General features: G+C 40.7%; 1 protein-coding gene across 3 annotated transcripts in view; it reads right to left on the reverse strand.

Annotated features, from left to right (window-relative positions):
• The window catches only part of LOC134840435 (syntaxin-1A-like), a 32,702-nt gene extending 15,613 nt beyond the window's left edge, over positions 1-17,089 (reverse strand). Inside the window, exons 1-3 of one of the 3 annotated variants that reach the window (XM_063856231.1) lie at positions 16,427-17,089; positions 2,203-2,659; positions 897-957 (exon numbers count right to left, since the gene is read on the reverse strand). In XM_063856231.1, the coding sequence (XP_063712301.1) occupies positions 2,216-2,659; positions 16,427-17,026 (1,044 nt within the window). In that variant the 5' untranslated portion in view covers positions 17,027-17,089 and the 3' untranslated portion in view covers positions 897-957; positions 2,203-2,215. Of the gene's footprint in view, positions 1-690; positions 788-896; positions 958-2,202; positions 2,660-16,426 lie in introns of those variants that run through there. The other 2 variants (XM_063856230.1, XM_063856232.1) reach the window with 2 other exon arrangements.
• Positions 17,090-20,079: the final 2,990 nt, after the last annotated feature.

The raw sequence follows: 20,079 nt of genomic DNA on the forward strand, positions 1-20,079 counted from the left end.
AGAAAAATTGGAGCTTTTTCCTTTGCCCCCTGTTTTACGTGGTCATAATGTGATGAAATTTTGCATGGTGAACAAACTAACTATTGTGAACACATTTGTTCTTCATAACTTACTTCGCTACATCACGCGCTCAGCCATAATAACACGCCAGACAATTGAATGGAGAACTTGAAATGTGAGGGGGGGGGGGGGTGGGAGGTGAGTGGAAAAGAGCCAAAAACGGTGCGCAAGTGAGGTGGGTGGGGAAAGGAAAAAATTAAAGCCACCGTCCATCACAATATCAGGCCACTAAGTTGTAATCTAAGCCTAAACATTTTTTGAACCATATTTAAAAAATTAAAGTATCCATTTAACAAACAATCTGCCCTTCAAAAAAGGGAGGGAGCTTGTGAAATATGTTAAATCAGCGACTTTTCGACCAATCAGAAAGCAGCAAAAAAAGAAATCTCAATAAAAAGCTGTAGTGCTATTTACTGCTTTTATAGGGGTGGAAACTTTTTAGTAGATACCATAGAGTTAGGTTGTTGAGTAGATCTAAAAAAACGGGTATTTAAAACGCTGATATGCTCAAACTGGGTGGTAATCTGGTAAAGAGCCGCATAATTAGCATGAAGCTGGAAGTTTTGCAATGTGGGTGGGAAGTGGAAAAGAGTCCACCACTCCTTCAGATTGCATTGATTGAACACTTACTCCTTTCAACTCTGCTAATCTGTCTTTCATTGGTCGGCAACGTCAACAACAGCGACACCTTCTCGAACTCCCACAGAGTTATATCACCCCTTAGTTTTATTCGCCAATTCTGCTCCTCAAACATTTATCGTCGCTCATAGGGTGCGATTGTAATGACGTTACGATTATAACCAATTGTCTCAAAGTATGAATAAATCAGTACTGCAAGCTATGAAGTTTGCACGTGTCAATTTGAGAGAATGGCTCTTTTTCCTTCCCCCCTCCCACCTGCAAATTTTTATATTTGAAGTTACTGTTCACTTTGTTCGATTATTATGAAAATTGACAGGCAGACTCATTAGGCCATGACAAACATATTTGGTCTTCATAACTTTCCTTGTAAAACCACTCGTTAGACCATAAAATTCGTCCGGAAAAAAGAGCCGAGAGAAAATTACTATGTAGTAGTAAATCAACAATCATTTTTCCCCTATTTTAAATTTAGAGAGATCCTTCTTTTTTCACTTTGCTGCAGCTGCAAAACTTGTAAACGTGGACAAGTGAGCTGATTTTTACAAGATTTGTTACATGCAAAATTCCCTATTTACAATTGCTAACAACTTTTTAGTGTAACTTCACGAGGGTGACTAGAAAAGAGCCATGAAATCTCCATAGAAGACTCTAGAAAATCTGCGTTTACACTTGAAACGCGTAGTTTTTTTATTGACAGGTAGCGTCAAAAAAAGGCTCCTTGCCTCTTCCCTCCTCCACATTTGAAAATTTCAATTTCATACAACTTATGCCTGTCATTTTGGCTCAATAGGTAAGTTTTGTTATAAAATAGATTCAGAATTGTTTATTTGTTCACCGTGCAAATGTCACTACATTATAAAAATGTTAAAACTGTTTTTGAAAACTGAATACAAAAGGGAGGGATTAGAAATTGCAACTCAGATAGAACTAACTCTTAAAAAGAAACTGGTAGCTGACAATTTTATTTCATTTTTATATAAAAAATCGTAAAGAATCTTCGCTATGATCTTTTTTTTTTGCCAATGAATATCAATTAAATCACACAAAGAACAAAAAAATATATTCGACTATCAATTTCGGGAGAAAAATGTCACGTTGAAGCGCTTCAAATTTTGAGACACCTTTTATGATTGATACTTTTACAGAGAACTGGGTCAAAAGGTAATTTTTTATTAGAAACTAAAAGTCATCCATTTTTTTTCAGGCGTTTTGCTCTTTTGTAACCGCAGAGCGTAACTTTTCTTCTTTTTAGATACTGAATTTGGATTCGAAAAGAAATCAAGTCAAATCGCAAAAAAAAATTTCCTGAATAGATTTTAGAATTCTTTAAGCAAAAAAAAACAATCAACGACCTAAATGTATTAAATCAATTCATTCTTTAATTTTATAAACGAAAATACAGTAATACAAAATTGAAAGATTAGCGAGTATTTTGGGTGGAAAAAACTTAAACACACTCGAAGACAAAGTTCCTGCCCACTTATTGCGCTCTTCGCTTACCCTTGGGCTGCTGTCATTTGTCAGAGTAGTAGGCCGATATTGTTGTCCAAGGAGCTGCAGCTATTGATACAACAACAACAGGTGTGCTAGTTCCAAAATCCATTATTTTTGGCTGCCAATTTGCACTGCTCTCTTCGTAATAATTACGCATGTTATTTTCGTCATTAGGAGGTCCAGGTTGGCATTGGCCATATGCATTCCAACCAAAGGTCCACACATTTCCATCTACATCTAACAGCACTGAATGCCTGGACCCCAAGGCCACTTTCTGGAAATCAACGAAATTTTCCGATTTTACTTCCGCTGGACGCATGCTGATATCCAGCAGCCGAGGCGAGGAAATAACTGACCCTTCCGTCATGGGATCAGCCCCAATTTGCCCATCAGCATTCCAACCCCAAAGATAGACATCTCCAGTTGGAGACAAACAAGCGCTGTGCCAACCACCTGCTGCCACCTAAAGTTAACACTGCTTAACTTCAGGTGAAAAATCACATCTAAAAATTGCACCCTTTCGATTTTGCTTTTCTTTCAATTTTTACTTCAAAAAACGTGAGTTGATTTAGCTCTAGTTGCATCAAAGCACTAGAATGATTTAATCAAGTCATAAGAAAATGTCAAAAAATCTGCACATATAAATCTTCAGTATTCAATTCATCATCGAAATAATATAACATCTAAGCAGTCCCTCCTCTTTTGCGGCACTTTTTGAATTATCAATGAAATTGGTGTTTTTGAGTGACTTGCATCCACTGATGCAAAAGACTTCACCCATGAGGAGTGCAAAGATGACCTTAGTTGATATAGTTTAATGTAAAGTAGCTCTCTTGTCGTTTCTCGCTAAGTTTTTCAGCAAGTCTCTGTATCGTTTTTGTGCCTGTAGATGCTGTGCACCGCTGACGTATGAGAAGATAATCTGTCTAAAGCGACTTTTCTCAAAACCTAGACTTTGAAAGTATTTGGAAAATTTTATGCACTTATGGTAAATTGGTTCTAGGTTGCAATTGAATTTAGCTAAGAGCAGCGCATTTAGCTAATTTGGTGCTTTTTTTTCTGGGGCCATGTTCACAGTGTTATTTTACTTTCGCTAAATTTTTCCTGGAGATTTAATCATTTTCGTTCCTGGCATCCTGTTTTCGTTTTCTTGGTTTCCTCAAAAGTTTTTTTCCTTAGGTCGAAATGCAGTAAGTGGATCGCTGGAATCTAAAAAATCTGATGTTTCTTTAGACAATCCTTAGGCACTGGAACGTTCTGCCGGCAATTTCAAATTGAGGCCGCCCTTAATAAATGACAGAGAAAATATGTCTCTTTGCTGCTGACTGATTCTGCTTTGCCAATTAGTTCAGGTACAAGTTTTTGTTATTTTTTTTAAATCGTTTTTTCAGGCAATTGCTTAAATTTGGAGTTAAATAAGGAGTTGTTCTAGTTGAAAATGAAAATTTTTCTTGCACAACTTTTGTATTGCATGTATTGTTGTCAATGTCGTGGATTTACAACAATGCTGTCGGTTAGATTAGTCCCTTTTGTTACAAATTAGAACAGTTACTAAATAAACGCCACCAACAAAGGTTTCGCTCAGAAAATTTTTGTTCAAATAATTTCTACATCGTTTTGAACATTTATAAAAGTTTCAAACCGAGGTATGATTCGAAATGTTTTGAAGATGAAATCGTTTCGTGTTGCTTTGCTTCACGTCTTCGGCCGCCTGAAAACTTCTTAAGTCGCGTTTGTACGGGCTTGAATATACATTTTGTGGCGATGTCTATGCAAGTTTCATTTCAAGCTCAACGCTAAGCTTTTGCAAACTTATGTTGAACTGCTTAAAAAAACTTTGATGGTTATGTAGCAGTAGTAGTATAGACTTTGGATCCAGCCGAGTTGACTTTTTGAATTGGGTTACAAATTCCGCAATTGCACATGAAAGTCCACCAACATGTATTAGCATCCGAATAGCCTTTGGTAAAGTTTATTCCAGTATATTTTGATAGAGATTTGTTGATTTCGCTTTTGATATTTTGGTGTGCTTTGTGATTATCTTTAAATGATTGCGTGATCTTAGCCAGAAGTTTTTGTCTGCCTTTCTTGTGCGTATTTTGGTAGGACTAATTTTGTCTAGTTATAGTCGCAGTGGTTGTTTCTATTTTTGATCTTATTGGTAGATCAATGTTACAATTTTCTTTTAGAAAAAAAAGTAATAGAAGGAGATCGTGTATTTCAAAAAACATAGAAACATTTAAGATTTCCAGCTTTACCAGTCTAGTCTGGACTTATAATTTAAGCTCCAATCGTTCAAGATCCAGGTGATAGCTTTGCGTTGAACTTTTTCTAGCTCTTTCATTTGTTGTGTTTACAGACCGGTCTTGGGACGCGCAGCTAATCACCTGTAGAATATAGCCCGCATATGCATTCAATTTTGTTTTGATTTCAGACTTGGTAGAGATTTTGCCCTTTAGGAAGTAGTGCGTTTTCCAGGCTTTGTTGCATCGCTTTTCGCAGTTTGAAATCCAAGAATGTAATTGACATTATCACAAGCAAGTCCTTCTGTTCATTCTTCGTATCAATTTTTGACCATTAAGCTTAAACTCCTGTTCATTTTTTTATTTTTTGATTGGTAATATGTAACAATTTCTCTCACCTAAATTCATTTTGTTCTTTGCAGCATTTTTCTATTTTATCGTTGCCGACTTAGAGGTTTTCCAGACCGGTTGCTAAAAATTTATAGTCATCAGCCAAATGGTTCTCACTGTTCTACTTGTTAAGGCAAGTCGTTGATATTGGTAATAAAAAGTAGAGGTCTAACTAGCGATGCTTGGGGTAAACCACTTATGACTTCGTTGGTTTCAGAGCAGATTTCATTTACATTTTGCTTCTGTTTGTCAGATAATTTGAGAGTATTTTCTTCCTGAACTGTATTGATGAGGGACACTGTCGAAGTCTTTTTTGAAATCTAAGCATAAAACGAATACTTCGTTCTCGTTGTCGTCGTAATGTTTGTAAAGTTGGTTAAGAAAAACACGCATTTGAGTTATTACTGATCGCTTTTTTTTAAAAAAAAAACCATATTGCGAGTAGTGCATAGTGTTTATAACAAATTCGTAAGTTTGTCGATTATTGCTGTTTCCAGCAATTTTGAGGTGTTGCAGAGTTAGCTGATTGGTATGTATTGCTCTATGTCAACATCTTTAAATCTTGGGCATTTTCTCAGGATAGGATTGCCTATGTTATCGGCAGCGCATGCCTTGTTCGTACCTAGTTTTTCGAGGAATTGTTCTAATTCTGTCTTGGAATTAAAAAGTTCTGAAATCTTACTCTTTATTCTATTTGTATTACTTAAGATTACCTACCACAATATAAGTTGTGTTAACTTACACGTTTCTCGCTTCAGACATTGAAAATGGCTGCACGAAAAACCGCGACCGACGGTAATGTAGAAGCTCCTGACGCCAGGAGAGTCGTCATTGAAAATGGAGCCGGAGCCCCAGCCCCTGCGAGACCGCAACCAGCGAATAACTTGCCACCGCCGCATAACATCCAGAACCAAAAACGGGATGTTATAACTCCACAAACCAGCACTGGAGTAATAGAAGGAGTAGCTAAGACTGTAATCGGACCTAATCCCCGTGGATCGATATCCTATATCATTATCCCGAGAAATTCGTTTTACAATTTCTTTAATACTCTATATAACTCTCTTACGAACACAGCGTTCGAAATGGCAGGCTACGAGCCTGAAAATATGATTACCATAGATGAGTTTAGACAAGTTTGCACTTATTTGTTGAAGGCATGCCTTGACTGCGTCTTCTCGTCCATTTCTGGACAAAGACCTGCTCAACGCATCGCCCTCCGGAAACCGTTCGAAGTCCCGACCAGCCTTGGAAAAGTCTTGAACGCTATCGGAGCGTTCCATTGCGGAACGTTAGATATTACTATCTGCCCAAACGCATGGCCGGCAGAAGTAAAGGAAGCTCATCGTATAAATACCCTCGACTTGGACCACATGGCGTCATTCGCCAATCTAGTTAGATTTGGTAACAGACCGTTCTGGAACACGACAACCGTGAGTGGTATTGACACGGGCACTGCCTATTGGGCCCTCTCCCACACGAACAGCCATCAAGGTCAATGACACAGCAGTTCTGGCGACAGGATCCGTGACAGTAATAGCCGCGTTTAGGGATTTCACGCCTTATGACGCTGTTCTGACTGCAATATTCAAGCGAAATTTTAACGGACAGATTCCGTTGCTTGGAGCGAACGTCGAAATTATGCCTTGGACCTCAGATGCAATCAATAACTTACAAGAAATCAGAAGAAGGTTTTGCGTCGACGCGTAACTCGATGATTAAGATCTTAACTGGTTATGATGTAACAGTTTATGATTTGTACTATGTTTTTGTTGGCGGTTTTATATAGCTTTGTAAAGATATATAATTACTGTTGTACCAAACATACTTTAAAGGAAATAAAAACTTCTGAAATCTTACTTTTTATTCTATTTGCATTACTTAAGATTATCTACCACAATATAAGTTGTGTTCATTTACACGCTTCTCGTTTCAGACATTGAAAATGGCTGCACGAAAAACCGCGACCGACGGTAATGTAGAAGCTCCTGACGCCAGGAGAGTCATTGAAAATGGAGCCGGAGCCCCAGCCCCTGCGAGACCGCAACCAGCGAATAACTTGCCACCGCCGCATAACACCCAGAACCAAAAACGGGATGTTATAACTCCACAAACCAGCACTGGAGTAATAGAAGGAGTAGCTAAGACTGTAATCGGACCTTATCCCCGTGGATCGATATCCTATATCATTATCCCGAGAAATTCGTTTTACAATTTCTTTAATACTCTATATAACTCTCTTACGAACACAGCGTTCAAAATGGCAGGCTACGAACCTGAAAATATGATTACCATAGATGAGTTTAGACAAGTTTGCACTTATTTGTTGAAGGCATGCCTTGACTGCGTCTTCTCGTCCATTTCTGGACAAAGACCTGCTCAACGCATCGCCCTCCGGAAACCGTTCGAAGTCCCGACCAGCCTTGGAAACGTCTTGAACGCTATCGGAGCGTTCCATTGCGGAACGTTAGATATTACTATCTGCCCACACGCATGGCCGGCAGAAGTAAAGGAAGCTCATCGTATAAATACCCTCGACTTGGACCACATGGCGTCATTCGCCAATCTAGTTAGATTTGGTAACAGACCGTTCTGGAACACGACAACCGTGAGTGGTATTGACACGGGCACTGCCTATTGGGCCCTCTCCCACACGAACAGCCATCAAGGTCAATGACACAGCAGTTCTGGCGACAGGATCCGTGACAGTAATAGCCGTGTTTAGGGATTTCACGCCTTATGACGCTGTTCTGACTGCAATATTCAAGCGAAATTTTAACGGACAGATTCCGTTGCTTGGAGCGAACGTCGAAATTATGCCTTGGACCTCAGATGCAATCAATAACTTACAAGAAATCAGAAGAAGGTTTTGCGTCGACGCGTAACTCGATGATTAAGATCTTAACTGGTTATGATGTAACAGTTTATGATTTGTACTATGTTTTTGTTGGCGGTTTTATATAGCTTTGTAAAGATATATAATTACTGTTGTACCAAACATACTTTAAAGGAAATAAAAACTTCTGAAATCTTACTTTTTATTCTATTTGCATTACTTAAGATTATCTACCACAATATAAGTTGTGTTCATTTACACGCTTCTCGTTTCAGACATTGAAAATGGCTGCACGAAAAACCGCGACCGACGGTAATGTAGAAGCTCCTGATGCCAGGAGAGTCATTGAAAATGGAGCCGGAGCCCCAGCCCCTGCGAGACCGCAACCAGCGAATAACTTGCCGCCGCCGCCGCATAACATCCAGAACCAAAAACGGGATGTTATAACTCCACAAACCAGCACTGGAGTAATAGAAGGAGTAGCTAAGACTGTAATCGGACCTAATCCCCGTGGATCGATATCCTATATCATTATCCCGAGAAATTCGTTTTATAATTTCTTTAATACTCTATATAACTCTCTTACGAACACAGCGTTCAAAATGGCAGGCTACGAGCCTGAAAATATGATTACCATAGATGAGTTTAGACAAGTTTGCACTTATTTGTTGAAGGCATGCCTTGACTGCGTCTTCTCGTCCATTTCTGGACAAAGACCTGCTCAACGCATCGCCCTCCGGAAACCGTTCGAAGTCCCGACCAGCCTTGGAAAAGTCTTGAACGCTATCGGAGCGTTCCATTGCGGAACGTTAGATATTACTATCTGCCCACACGCATGGCCGGCAGAAGTAAAGGAAGCTCATCGTATAAATACCCTCGACTTGGACCACATGGCGTCATTCGCCAATCTAGTTAGATTTGGTAACAGACCGTTCTGGAACACAACCGTGAGTGGTATTGACACGGGCACTGCCTATTGGGCCCTCTCCCACACGAACAGCCATCAAGGTCAATGACACAGCAGTTCTGGCGACAGGATCCGTGACAGTAATTGATATAGGGACCAGTTTTGAGTTTATGTAAGTGCTATCAATTCTTCTAGATAGACACCAGTTTGAGTTTATGTAAGTGCTATCAATTCTTCTTTCTGTCTGGGGACCTGCTGTCTTGACCTTGCGATCTCTAATGTCCGATGGGATCTGAAATAAAAGAGTGCAGTAAGATTTCGATTTGATGCCTAACAGTTTGTCTACAATACAACTTATTAACAACCTTTTTGAAATTCCAAACTTACGACTTTAACATGGCGCAGCCAGCAGAGAAAAAAGGAGGGGGAAAAATCCATTAAATACAGTAGCATTTTGGGAAACACGAACGCCGGAACCTCCAGTATATTGGGAGGAGTGGATAATTAAAATTCACTGGGGGATGATAGCAAAATACGACGGCTATCACGGCGTTGCCAGAAGAAGTAAATGGGAAAAACCGTCTCGAGTCGGAAAAGAAGTTAAAGTCTAATCTATATCTATGTATCGGAGACGAGGCGCAACGGATATTCAAAGCACGGAAACCGACGGTTAACATTAAAACTGAACGGTACCCACGGGTTCTAGATGAGATGCAAAATGTTTTCCAACGTGAAAGGAATGTAACAACGTGAGAACGAAACATTCGAAAAATTTCATGCGGAACTTAGTGCCCTAGCAGGAAGATGTGATTTTGCCAACGCGGCCGAAAACGTTCGTGATATTTTCATTATGAATATGCGGGAATCGGACTGCCAACGAGAATTGTCACGATCAACTAAGTTACCGGAGGAAGTTTACCGGATCGCCTTATCATATGAACGTGGTGAGCGCGCATACAAATCATATACGGGAAAACCAGCATCATCAGCTCCGGCAATTTCAATAAAACAGGAACCAGTAAATAATATAAGAAGGGGACAAGGATTTTTTCGAGGCCGAGGACGTGCGGGACGTGGAGGATATACCCAAGGATCAAGTAGTAGTGGGGGAAGCGGAAATAACCGTAGGTGCTACAATTGCGACGCGCCAAATTTTACCCTGGACCACATCGCGAGCTGTCCTGCAAAAGGAGCAACATGTAACTCATGCCGAAAACTGGGACATTTTGAACGAACATGCCGAGGAATTAGAAGGGGTACTAACCAGTGGAGAGGACGTGGACGAGTCGGATTGGTCAGGGAGGAAAATGAGCATCATCAAAGTACGCAGAACGTAAACGAATTGAACGAAGACCCAGTATCGTGGGTGAATCAGCAGGGGTGTGGGGAAAACGAGTCCATGACGTCGGGATCGGATGATTACATGGTAATGTCGATAAAAAGGAAGAAAAATGAGACTGAATTAAAGATCTCTGGGGCCCGCGTTCAAGTGGAGGTGTCAGGTAAAAAGATGTGGTTGTGGATAGATAGTGGATCTCCAGTAACTATCTTCAGCATAAACGACCTAAAAACAACGTTAGGAAAAGCAAACATTCAACTACAACCGTCAAAGGAGGAATTTCTGGATTACAACAACAATCGAATAAACATACTAGGGAAGGTAACAGTGATGATGTCGCTAAATGGCTGGGCAGCACCAGCGCGGGTGTCAGTAATATCCGGAAATCATCAATCAATCCTCGGGCGCGACCTGATGGGCACCCTGGGTCTCGAGCTAGTTCAAAGAAAGAAAGTGATGGGAATCACAGGGGAAGGGACCAGTGGGATCACAGGAGGAGGAATACGACGAATTGCAAACATACTTTTGTAAATTGTACCCAAATTTATTTACTAGGATAGGGAAGATCCGAAATGCGAAAGTAAGAGCTGAATTTTTTGAAAATTTGAAGCCCATACAACAAAAAGGGCGTAGGGTGCCAATCAGTCTACAAGAAAAGGTGGATAAAGGTGGATTCATCGGCTGATAAATGAAGGACATATCATAAAATTACAAGAGTGCTCAGATAAGTATTTCGTCTCTCCTATCGTCATTACAGTAACAAAGGACGGAAGCATAAAACTAGCACTAGAATCAAGAGAATTGAATAAACAGGTACACAAAAATAAGTACCAGATGCCGAATATTGACGAATTAATTGACGGAGTAAGTCAGATTATTGCGGAGAAAAAATCGGGGAATGTATACTTTACAACATTGGACTTCACATATGCGTACGGACAAGTCGCATTAGAACAGAAAACAAGCGAGCAATGCAATTTCTCATTAGTCGGCGGAAAATCCACGGGGAGTTATCGTTTTAAAAACGGTTTTTACGGACTTACGTCAATGCCGGCGGAATTCCAGAAGGTAATAGATAATTTACTGAAGGAGTTCCCCCAGGCTAACGCGTTTATTGATGATATCTTAATTGCTTCAAAAGGAACTAAAATCGAACACATTGCGTTAGTGGAAAAGATATTGAAAAAGCTGGACGTCTCCAATGTCGCGTTAAAATTGCGAAAATGCGAAAACTGAGTGCGATTGGCTTGGATTTCGAATTGGGGAAAGTGGTATAACGCCCTTAGTAAGAAAAACACAAGCTGTAGAAGACTTGAAAACCCCGAAATCTCGAAAGCAGTTGAAATCCTTGATGGGTTCGTTACATAGCTTACACAAATTTTTACCCAAACTTGCCGAGTTAAGCGCACCGTTAAGGCCATTACTGAGCCAAAATAATGATTTTGTTTGGACGCCCGTGTGCGAAAATGCGTTCCAACAATTAAAATCGCTTGTGAAAAATATCGTCGAATTACGACATTCACCGTGAAACTAGAATCATTTGTGACGCTAGCCACGATGGCCTAGGGGCCGTTTTAGAACAGTATGGCGCCTCCGGATGGCATCCGATTTCGTTTGCATCTCGTTACCTTAATCCGGCTGAGAAAAAATACTCCACAAACGAATTGGAATTACTCGCGGTAGTGTGGGCCACGGAACATTTTCGGAATTATATATACGGTCGATATTTCACAGTGATATCTGATCATAAAGCGCTACTCACATTGTTGAATTCGTCACCAAAAGGAAATAAAACATTTTTCAGTCGCTTAACTCGTTGGTATGATCGTCTGGTGCCATACGACTTCAAGGTTGAACATCGACAAGGGTCAAAAATGGGGATGGCTGACTATCTGTCTCAGTTTCCGACCGCAGAGGCACCCGAGACGAGCCATTACGATGAAAATTTTACAGTAGCAAAGATAAGAATGATAAACGCGGCGTTGAAGCCTAAGGACAAAATGAAGCCTAGGGGTCAAGAAGTGAACAACATTCAGCGAAAACCGACGGTAGGGGGCGTAAAGTCATGTGTCGACACAGCGAAAGCAGTTTCATCCAATGAGAATGTAAGAACAGACAATTATGCAAATATTCACCGTGAGCACAAACGCTCAATAGAGGGCGTATTTACATGCAACCGACGGTTAACCAATCAGCGTCGAGATATTTGCATACCGAAGGAAATATGCAAATACCGAAGAACGAGATTCAGACTTTGTTCTCATTGCTTAAATTACAGTTGCCAAAACAAAAAATTTATTCAATACCCTCGAAACCCTTCCATTTCATCAAATTACAAGTACAAACCTTCGGTGCCAACAAATTATAAGTGCGAACCACCCATCTTACAAGAATGCAGTGAAAGGCCACCTACTTTGAAAATTTACAGTAGTAAAGATTATAGTGAAAAGCCAATTACTTTGAAAAAATACAGTAGCAACTCTGGGAGAAATAACATGAGTAATTCGCCAGAAAAGTATGATCCTCCAACTTCGGCAATAGTCAACACATCAACTAATTCGGGAAATGTTAATCTAAATATTGTGTTAAACCGTCTAAGTCAACCTCCCAGCGTTAGCTCGGATTCCGATATTCAGATGATACCACCTGAAAAACTTGATACTAAACAAACTAATTCTAAAAAACTGAATACAATTATATCTTTTCCACATCAGTTCCCCGGTTTATCGTACCCACTTGTACAAAATGAAAAATGGATCTATTCCATAGTGCCGTCGGATAGTAAAATCGTGAAGAAAATTGAACACCCAGAAGTTTTGAATTTAAAATTAATCGAAGCAAACATTGAAAGAGACCCAATTATGAAGACCATCCGAGACAACATCAGAGACAGGAGCCCACGAGCAAAGGAGATTATTACAAAATTAGGACAATACTACGCCCAGCATTACAACGATTTCGCAGTAAGGGAGAATTGCCTGTGGATGGACGGCCGGTTAGCGATACCGAAGGACCTATCATCAGCAATTCTAAATCGTCTCCATTATAACCATCATGGGAGGGATAAAATGTTCGCGGCGGCAAAGGACGTGTGGATTCCTCTTATGCGCCGAAATATCGCGGCCACAGCCAAATACTGCAAAAGCTGTGTAGAAGCAGGTAACAACCTTAAACCAGACATTCCCAAAAATGACATGGGGGAAACGTACAATCCTAAGGAACCAAATGATTTGGTCCAATTAGACTTCTGGGGTCCAGTAAACTATGTTAGGGGTCGAAAAAAATATGTACTTAAAGCAGTAGATACTTTCTCGCATTGGCCGTCAGCGTATGTTTGTTCAAGCAACAAATCAAAAAGTGTATTGAAATTCCTAAGGAAGTACATAAATACTCATGGACACCCAAGGAAATTGCACATGGATCAAGCCACGGGGTTTTTCTCGAACGAAATTCAAAACTTCTGTAACTACGAAGGTTTTGAACTTATTAAATCTCCGGTTAGGGACCATCGTGCAACAGGAATGGTTGAACGGACTATTGGGTCGATAAAAAATTACGTGTTGACTTATCTCCAGGAAAATAAGAACTACAAGTTTGGGGAGATGATCTCCCGTGCGCTTAGTGCATTACGTTTCGTGACACACTCTAAAACTAAACGAACGCCATTCGAAGCATACCATGGTCGAGAAGCTAATACGGCACTGCGAAACTTAACGAAAAGGCCGTCATTAAAAAACCTAAATTGGAACAATGTCGTTAATCAAAAGTTATCTTGTTTAGACAAGGCGGGAAACCTCCCAGATGTTGAACTTACCCTAGATTGGGAGAAGAGAAGTGACTTAGTGTTCGCCCCCCCCCCCAAAATAGGAAAGCTCCAATCATGTTGGACGATGACGAGGTAGCGGATCCTAAGGCTCCGGAAGTTGTGAACCCCAAGGAACCAGGCCCACCCAAGACCCCAACATGGCTGAAAAGGCAAAAAGCAAGTTCTACGACGGTGTATCAAAGGACCGGGAAGACGGATCCAAAGGACCCAAGGAGGTATAAACGTTTGCCATTAAAAACTGACAAAATGACTAAACATACGGTGCAAATGAAAAAAGGGTCGTTACTAAGGCGGAGTGGTGTGTCGTTTAGATCGGCGGCTCAAGAAGGCCTAATTGGGAATAAAAGCGAGGAGTGCATCCCTGGACCGAGTAGGAACGTGACCAGTACACCAGCCTCAAGCGATTCGAACAAATATAAACGAAAAGCGGAAAAGGACCGGGCCGCAATGGAAAATGCAAGAATAGCAACAAAACAACGAATAGTGGAATACTAGGCGGACGAGAGCGAAGACGACGACGACGAATACGATAGTGAGTGGGAAATCGGCCGAAGGCAACCAACCCTAGGTGCGACGAACGAAGGACAGGATGTACCGTCGGTTAGTGTGAACTCACCACGACCCGTCGGGGGAAGACGCAATAAAAATCAGCACGAAGCGGCGACGCGAAAATCAACACGGCAGAGAACCTCGTTAGATTTGGTAACAGACCGTTCTGGAACACGACAACCGTGAGTGGTATTGACACGGGCACTGCCTATTGGGCCCTCTCCCACACGAACAGCCATCAAGGTCAATGACACAGCAGTTCTGGCGACAGGATCCGTGACAGTAATAGCCGCGTTTAGGGATTTCACGCCTTATGACGCTGTTCTGACTGCAATATTCAAGCGAAATTTTAACGGACAGATTCCGTTGCTTGGAGCGAACGTCGAAATTATGCCTTGGACCTCAGATGCAATTAATAACTTACAAGAAATCAGAAGAAGCTTTTGCGTCGACGCGTAACTCGATGATTAAGATTTTAACTGGTTATGATGTAACAGTTTATGATTTGTACTATGTTTTTGTTGGCGGTTTTATATAGATTTGTAAAGATATATAATTACTGTTGTACCAAACATACTTTAAAGGAAATAAAAACTTCTGAAATCTTACTTTTTATTCTATTTGTATTACTTAAGATTACCTACCACAATATAAGTTGTGTTAACTTACACGTTTCTCGTTTCAGACATTGAAAATGGCTGCACGAAAAACCGCGACCGACGGTAATGTAGAAGCTCCTGACGCCAGGAGAGTCATTGAAAATGGAGCCGGAGCCCCAGCCCCTGCGAGACCGCAACCGGGGAATAACTTGCCACCGCCGCATAACATCCAGAACCAAAAACGGGATGTTATAACTCCACAAACCAGCACTGGAGTAATAGAAGGAGTAGCTAAGACTGTAATCGGACCTAATCCCCGTGGATCGATATCCTACATCATTATCCCGAAAAATTCGTTTTACAATTTCTTTAATACTCTATATAACTCTCTTACGGACACAGCGTTCGAAATGGCAGGCTACGAGCCTGAAAATATGATTACCATAGATGAGTTTAGACAAGTTTGCACTTATTTGTTGAAGGCATGCCTTGACTGCGTCTTCTCGTCCATTTCTGGACAAAGACCTGCTCAACGCATCGCCCTCCGGAAACCGTTCGAAGTCCCGACCAGCCTTGGAAAAGTCTTGAACACTATCGGAGCGTTCCATTGCGGAACGTTAGATATTACTATCTGCCCACACGCATAGCCGGCAGAAGTAAAGGAAGCTCATCGTATAAATACCCTCGACTTGGACCACATGGCGTCATTCGCCAATCTAGTTAGATTTGGTAACAGACCGTTCTGGAACACGACAACCGTGAGTGGTATTGACACGGGCACTGCCTATTGGGCCCTCTCCCACACGAACAGCCATCAAGGTCAATGACACAGCAGTTCTGGCGACAGGATCCGTGACAGTAATAGCCGCGTTTAGGGATTTCACGCCTTATGACGCTGTTCTGACTGCAATATTCAAGCGAAATTTTAACGGACAGATTCCGTTGCTTGGAGCGAACGTCGAAATTATGCCTTGGACCTCAGATGCAATTAATAACTTACAAGAAATCAGAAGAAGCTTTTGCGTCGACGCGTAACTCGATGATTAAGATCTTAACTGGTTATGATGTAACAGTTTATGATTTGTACTATGTTTTTGTTGGCGGTTTTATATAGATTTGTAAAGATATATAATTACTGTTGTACCAAACATACTTTAAAGGAAATAAAAACTTCTGAAATCTTACTTTTTATTCTATTTGCATTACTTAAGATTATCTACCACAATATAAGTTGTGTTCATTTACACGCTTCCCGTTTCAGACATTGAAAATGGCTGCACGAAGAACCGCGACTGACGGTAATGTAGAAGCTCCTGACGCCAGAAGAGTCGTCATTGAAAGTGGAGCGCATACTGTTATTTTACTAAAAAGACCGATTTTGAATTCATTTGCTTTGTCTTTCAATGCGACGACGCTTTTCACAGGCTGTTTTTTTTTCACTCATTCGGTCCAAGAAGCTTAATGCTTGGCTATAAATTGATTTAACATACTTTACTGGAGTAGGAGCTGACCAATAAAAAAATCTTTAACTTATTACCTACCATTGCCCAATTCATTCCATTCAGTTGCTCAACCAACTCAAACTTCTCAGAGTTCACTTTGTTTGATGAAGTCCCAAGCTCTCCTCTTGTGTTGCAACCCCATGTGAACAGGCTTTTACCGTTATCTGCCAAAGCTATTGCGTGTGCATGCCCAACGCTAATCTGCTTCACCAGTTCGGGCACCACAAAGCTCTTTGTTAAAGAATAATTTTCCGAAACTTTGTATATAAAAACACTTGATTCACGAGAACAGCCCGTTTCATGTGAAATGTCAGATGAAATAAGGATTATGTCATCATAACTTGATTCAAATAAAAAATTTTCGCAGAATGTATGATCGATTTTGTGAATAGGAAGTAACTTATGTTGAACTGCACTAAAACCTTTGATGGTTACGCCATAACACTTTTCATTTTCAGTTAAAAATCGTTCCGATCGGATGTACAAATTACTTTCTGTTTCCAGTAGACGATTAAGGTTAACCGTTCCGTTAACCCAGGGAAGCCAAGTATTCGCAGAAAAACAATTTTCGTCGAGTATACTTGATATTCCCTTTATATCTTCCGCCATAAAACCAGACACGAAGTACTTCTTTACCATGTTTACTGAAACTAAGATTAGTACAGCTGTGACTCAGAAATCCCCAAAATTACCTTTCAATGCATCTATAATAACAAAGTTCGGGCTGTTATGGACATTTGCAATGTTTAAGCTTAAGGCAAAATCTATCACAAAGAGGCAAAGTAACATTCGTCCGGAAAATATACGACGGGCAGTAAAACCTAATCCTATAATGATTGGCTAGCGTCCAAATTAGATTCCATGTGCTTTTAATTGTCTCTACCTAAGCCAAATCAATGTGGTTTTTCGTAAGCCTGGTTCACAAACGTGTAAGAACTTAATGGCAAGGGGTTGAACGATACAAACTATCTCTCGTTGTGCCATTCGATCACAGTGCGTTGTTTTTATTCGAAAAGTGAAACGTACGATACGCGATAATCAGCAACGTACGATAAGCTAAATCTATGAAAAGAACCAGAAAGTGAAGATTAATAGAACCAGGCTCAAAAATTTTTCGATTTAGCGTTGCAGAGCACATTACGTATTTTATCGCAACAACTGAAAACCGCGAAAACCAGGGCACGTTTTGCTGCCAGAAAGCAGAGGATGAACATAAAAAACGACAGAAAATAGGAATTATGATTACAAGAAAACAAGAAGTCTTCCCGACAGAAATGCTTGTGCAGTAACAATCGTTACTGATGTTAATCTACAAATGGGGAAGGCTGGGATTTCGCGAAATAACCGTTCCCAGTGAAGAAGCAGACGCTTCTCCGAGGAACACAGGCAATTCGGAAAGGTCTGTCGTTGAACTCTTAAACTGTATCAGTTTGACTTTAAGCTCTCCTGATGCCCTGAGTTTAATTAATGAAACATCTGCGTTCATTTGGTTATCAGGAGCAAGAAAAAGTTGATTTATCTCCGATAGATGTAAAGAAGTCAATTAAGAGAGGATACAGGTATAAATATTGCAAAACTGCGCACATGGTGGGGTTTATTTTTGCTAGGCTTCTAGCGCCTCCATGATGCATCCTGCGTTGCCTCTTTGGATGGCGAGGCTGAATCGTTGTTTCAGCTTTCGAAAAGAGGCCAGATCACCTGTGACCGTGTCTACGCTAGATAGGATAGATAGATAGGATAGGATCCGATAGATAGGATAATTATCAGGAGTTGCCTCGTTGTAACATTCGCCCAAATATCACACAGCGACGGAGCGTAGAAAAAGTACCTATTAACGACTGGCAGGCGTCAGTTACCTTCATTCTACTCGTTTTTTACCGTCTCGACCTTGCCAGTTGATTTTCTGGTCTGTCTAGGGCAAAGTAAAAAGTTACCATTTTTAGGCCATCAGTCAAACGACTTTTGATCAGCTTTCGTTTACATGCGAACACAACCACATAGCTGAGTCTCGGATCCTCAGACTACGTGATTGTCATTAAAAACACGGCTCGAACAACCTATTTTAACATGTTTTTGTGTGACAGTTTTACATTAAATCCATTGGAGATGGATTGACCCTTTCCTTTTTCTAGCTACTCATGCTCTGAAATATTAAATAATAACGGTGTTAATTAAGATCTATGACATTATAGCAGCTATATAGTCAGTCTATACAGTCCCTTCACATAGACAGTCTCTGGGGGGACCAAGCCTCCGCTCCCGTGATTTTCTTGAGATAACACTCTTATCTCTTATATTTCGTGTCCCGGGAGGGTTCCGTGGTATTTCTCTTCCCCCCACTGAAGCCTCCGTCTCCACAAATATCTGTCGCTAAGGTCCTTATCGTGTGTTATTGCCACGATAAGAGGCTCCGTAATTTTCTTGCACGACTGTTCTTCACAATCTCTATCGTGGTTCTGTTTTTCGTCTTTTTATTCAAAATGGCCGTCTTTTCTCTATTTCTCAGAAATGTTCTTCTCCCAATCGAAATTTTAAAAATAAAAATTCCAGAACATTCTGACCCTCCGTCGCAACACTTTTTTGTTCATAAGGCCTTTAGTCACTCTTTTTTATGTCGCCGGAAGGTTGCGCTGTGTCATCTGGCAGAATGGCACATACTCCCCGGACAAGTCTCCAACAATGTCCCTATTGATCGCATAACACCGGGTTATCGCCAAGTAGTTACCCAGTTTTCTGTAATCAATTTTACAAATCGCATAAGAAAATGAAATTTATCTACCCCACCTCAACTCACTACGTGTTCACAAATGGCATCGTACTACATCTCACTGCCTTTCAACATTTTCACAAAATTTGCACCATGAGGAGTGTCCTAGATAAAATTTCTTTTCTGACTACTTACGTCGTCTTGCCATAAAACTTCTTTTCGCTCTTTGTGATTAAAAAGTGGGACGTGGCACGGCCACGCACCCGTTAAAATTAACTTAACACTACTCACCAAGTATAATCAGTCATTTATGCGGTCCTTTCCATATTAAAACTAAGAAACTCTGTGGCTAGGAAAGTTATTGAGTTACCCACCCTTCCCGAGCGAGTTTACTCAAACTTACCATGTCGCCACACAGTGAATTTGTGTCTTACACAGTTTAAAAACTTCAGACGTGAATAAATAGGTAAATATACTCACCTATGTTCCTTATATACATACATAGATAGTAGTAACTAAAATCAATAATTTCAACAATTTTAACAATTGCAACAATTTTCGAAGTTTGGTCTGACCAAACTAGATCAAAACAAAAAGTTTAACAAGTTCAATAATCAAAACTTGGTTGATTGGTTTAAGTTTTAGCACACAAATACAATCAAGTTTTTCTCTCCTTCTCTTCTCTTCTTTGGTCATCTTCACTCCATCATTTCTCCATCCTGATGTTCAGCGTCACTGTCTTCCAGGACTTTCTCTAACATGTCCAGAGAGTTGCGGGCCGTGCCCCAACCCTCCTGTTCCAACAGCCTCGGTTTGCAACAAGGTAGCAAGTCCACATTCACCTTCTGCTCCCGGTTCCTGCAAAAGCTGTTGTGAAGACATAGGCTCACGTTTCGTTCTAGGTCAGCTCTTAAGACCTCTTTCTTCTCATCTTCAGTAACACAAGGCGCTCCAGCTACCCGCTTCACCGCTGTGGTGACCGCGT

The sequence above is a fragment of the Symsagittifera roscoffensis genome, chromosome 2 (assembly GCF_963678635.1).
Source record: "Symsagittifera roscoffensis chromosome 2, txSymRosc1.1, whole genome shotgun sequence".
In the NCBI taxonomy this organism is placed as follows: domain Eukaryota; kingdom Metazoa; phylum Xenacoelomorpha; order Acoela; family Convolutidae; genus Symsagittifera; species Symsagittifera roscoffensis.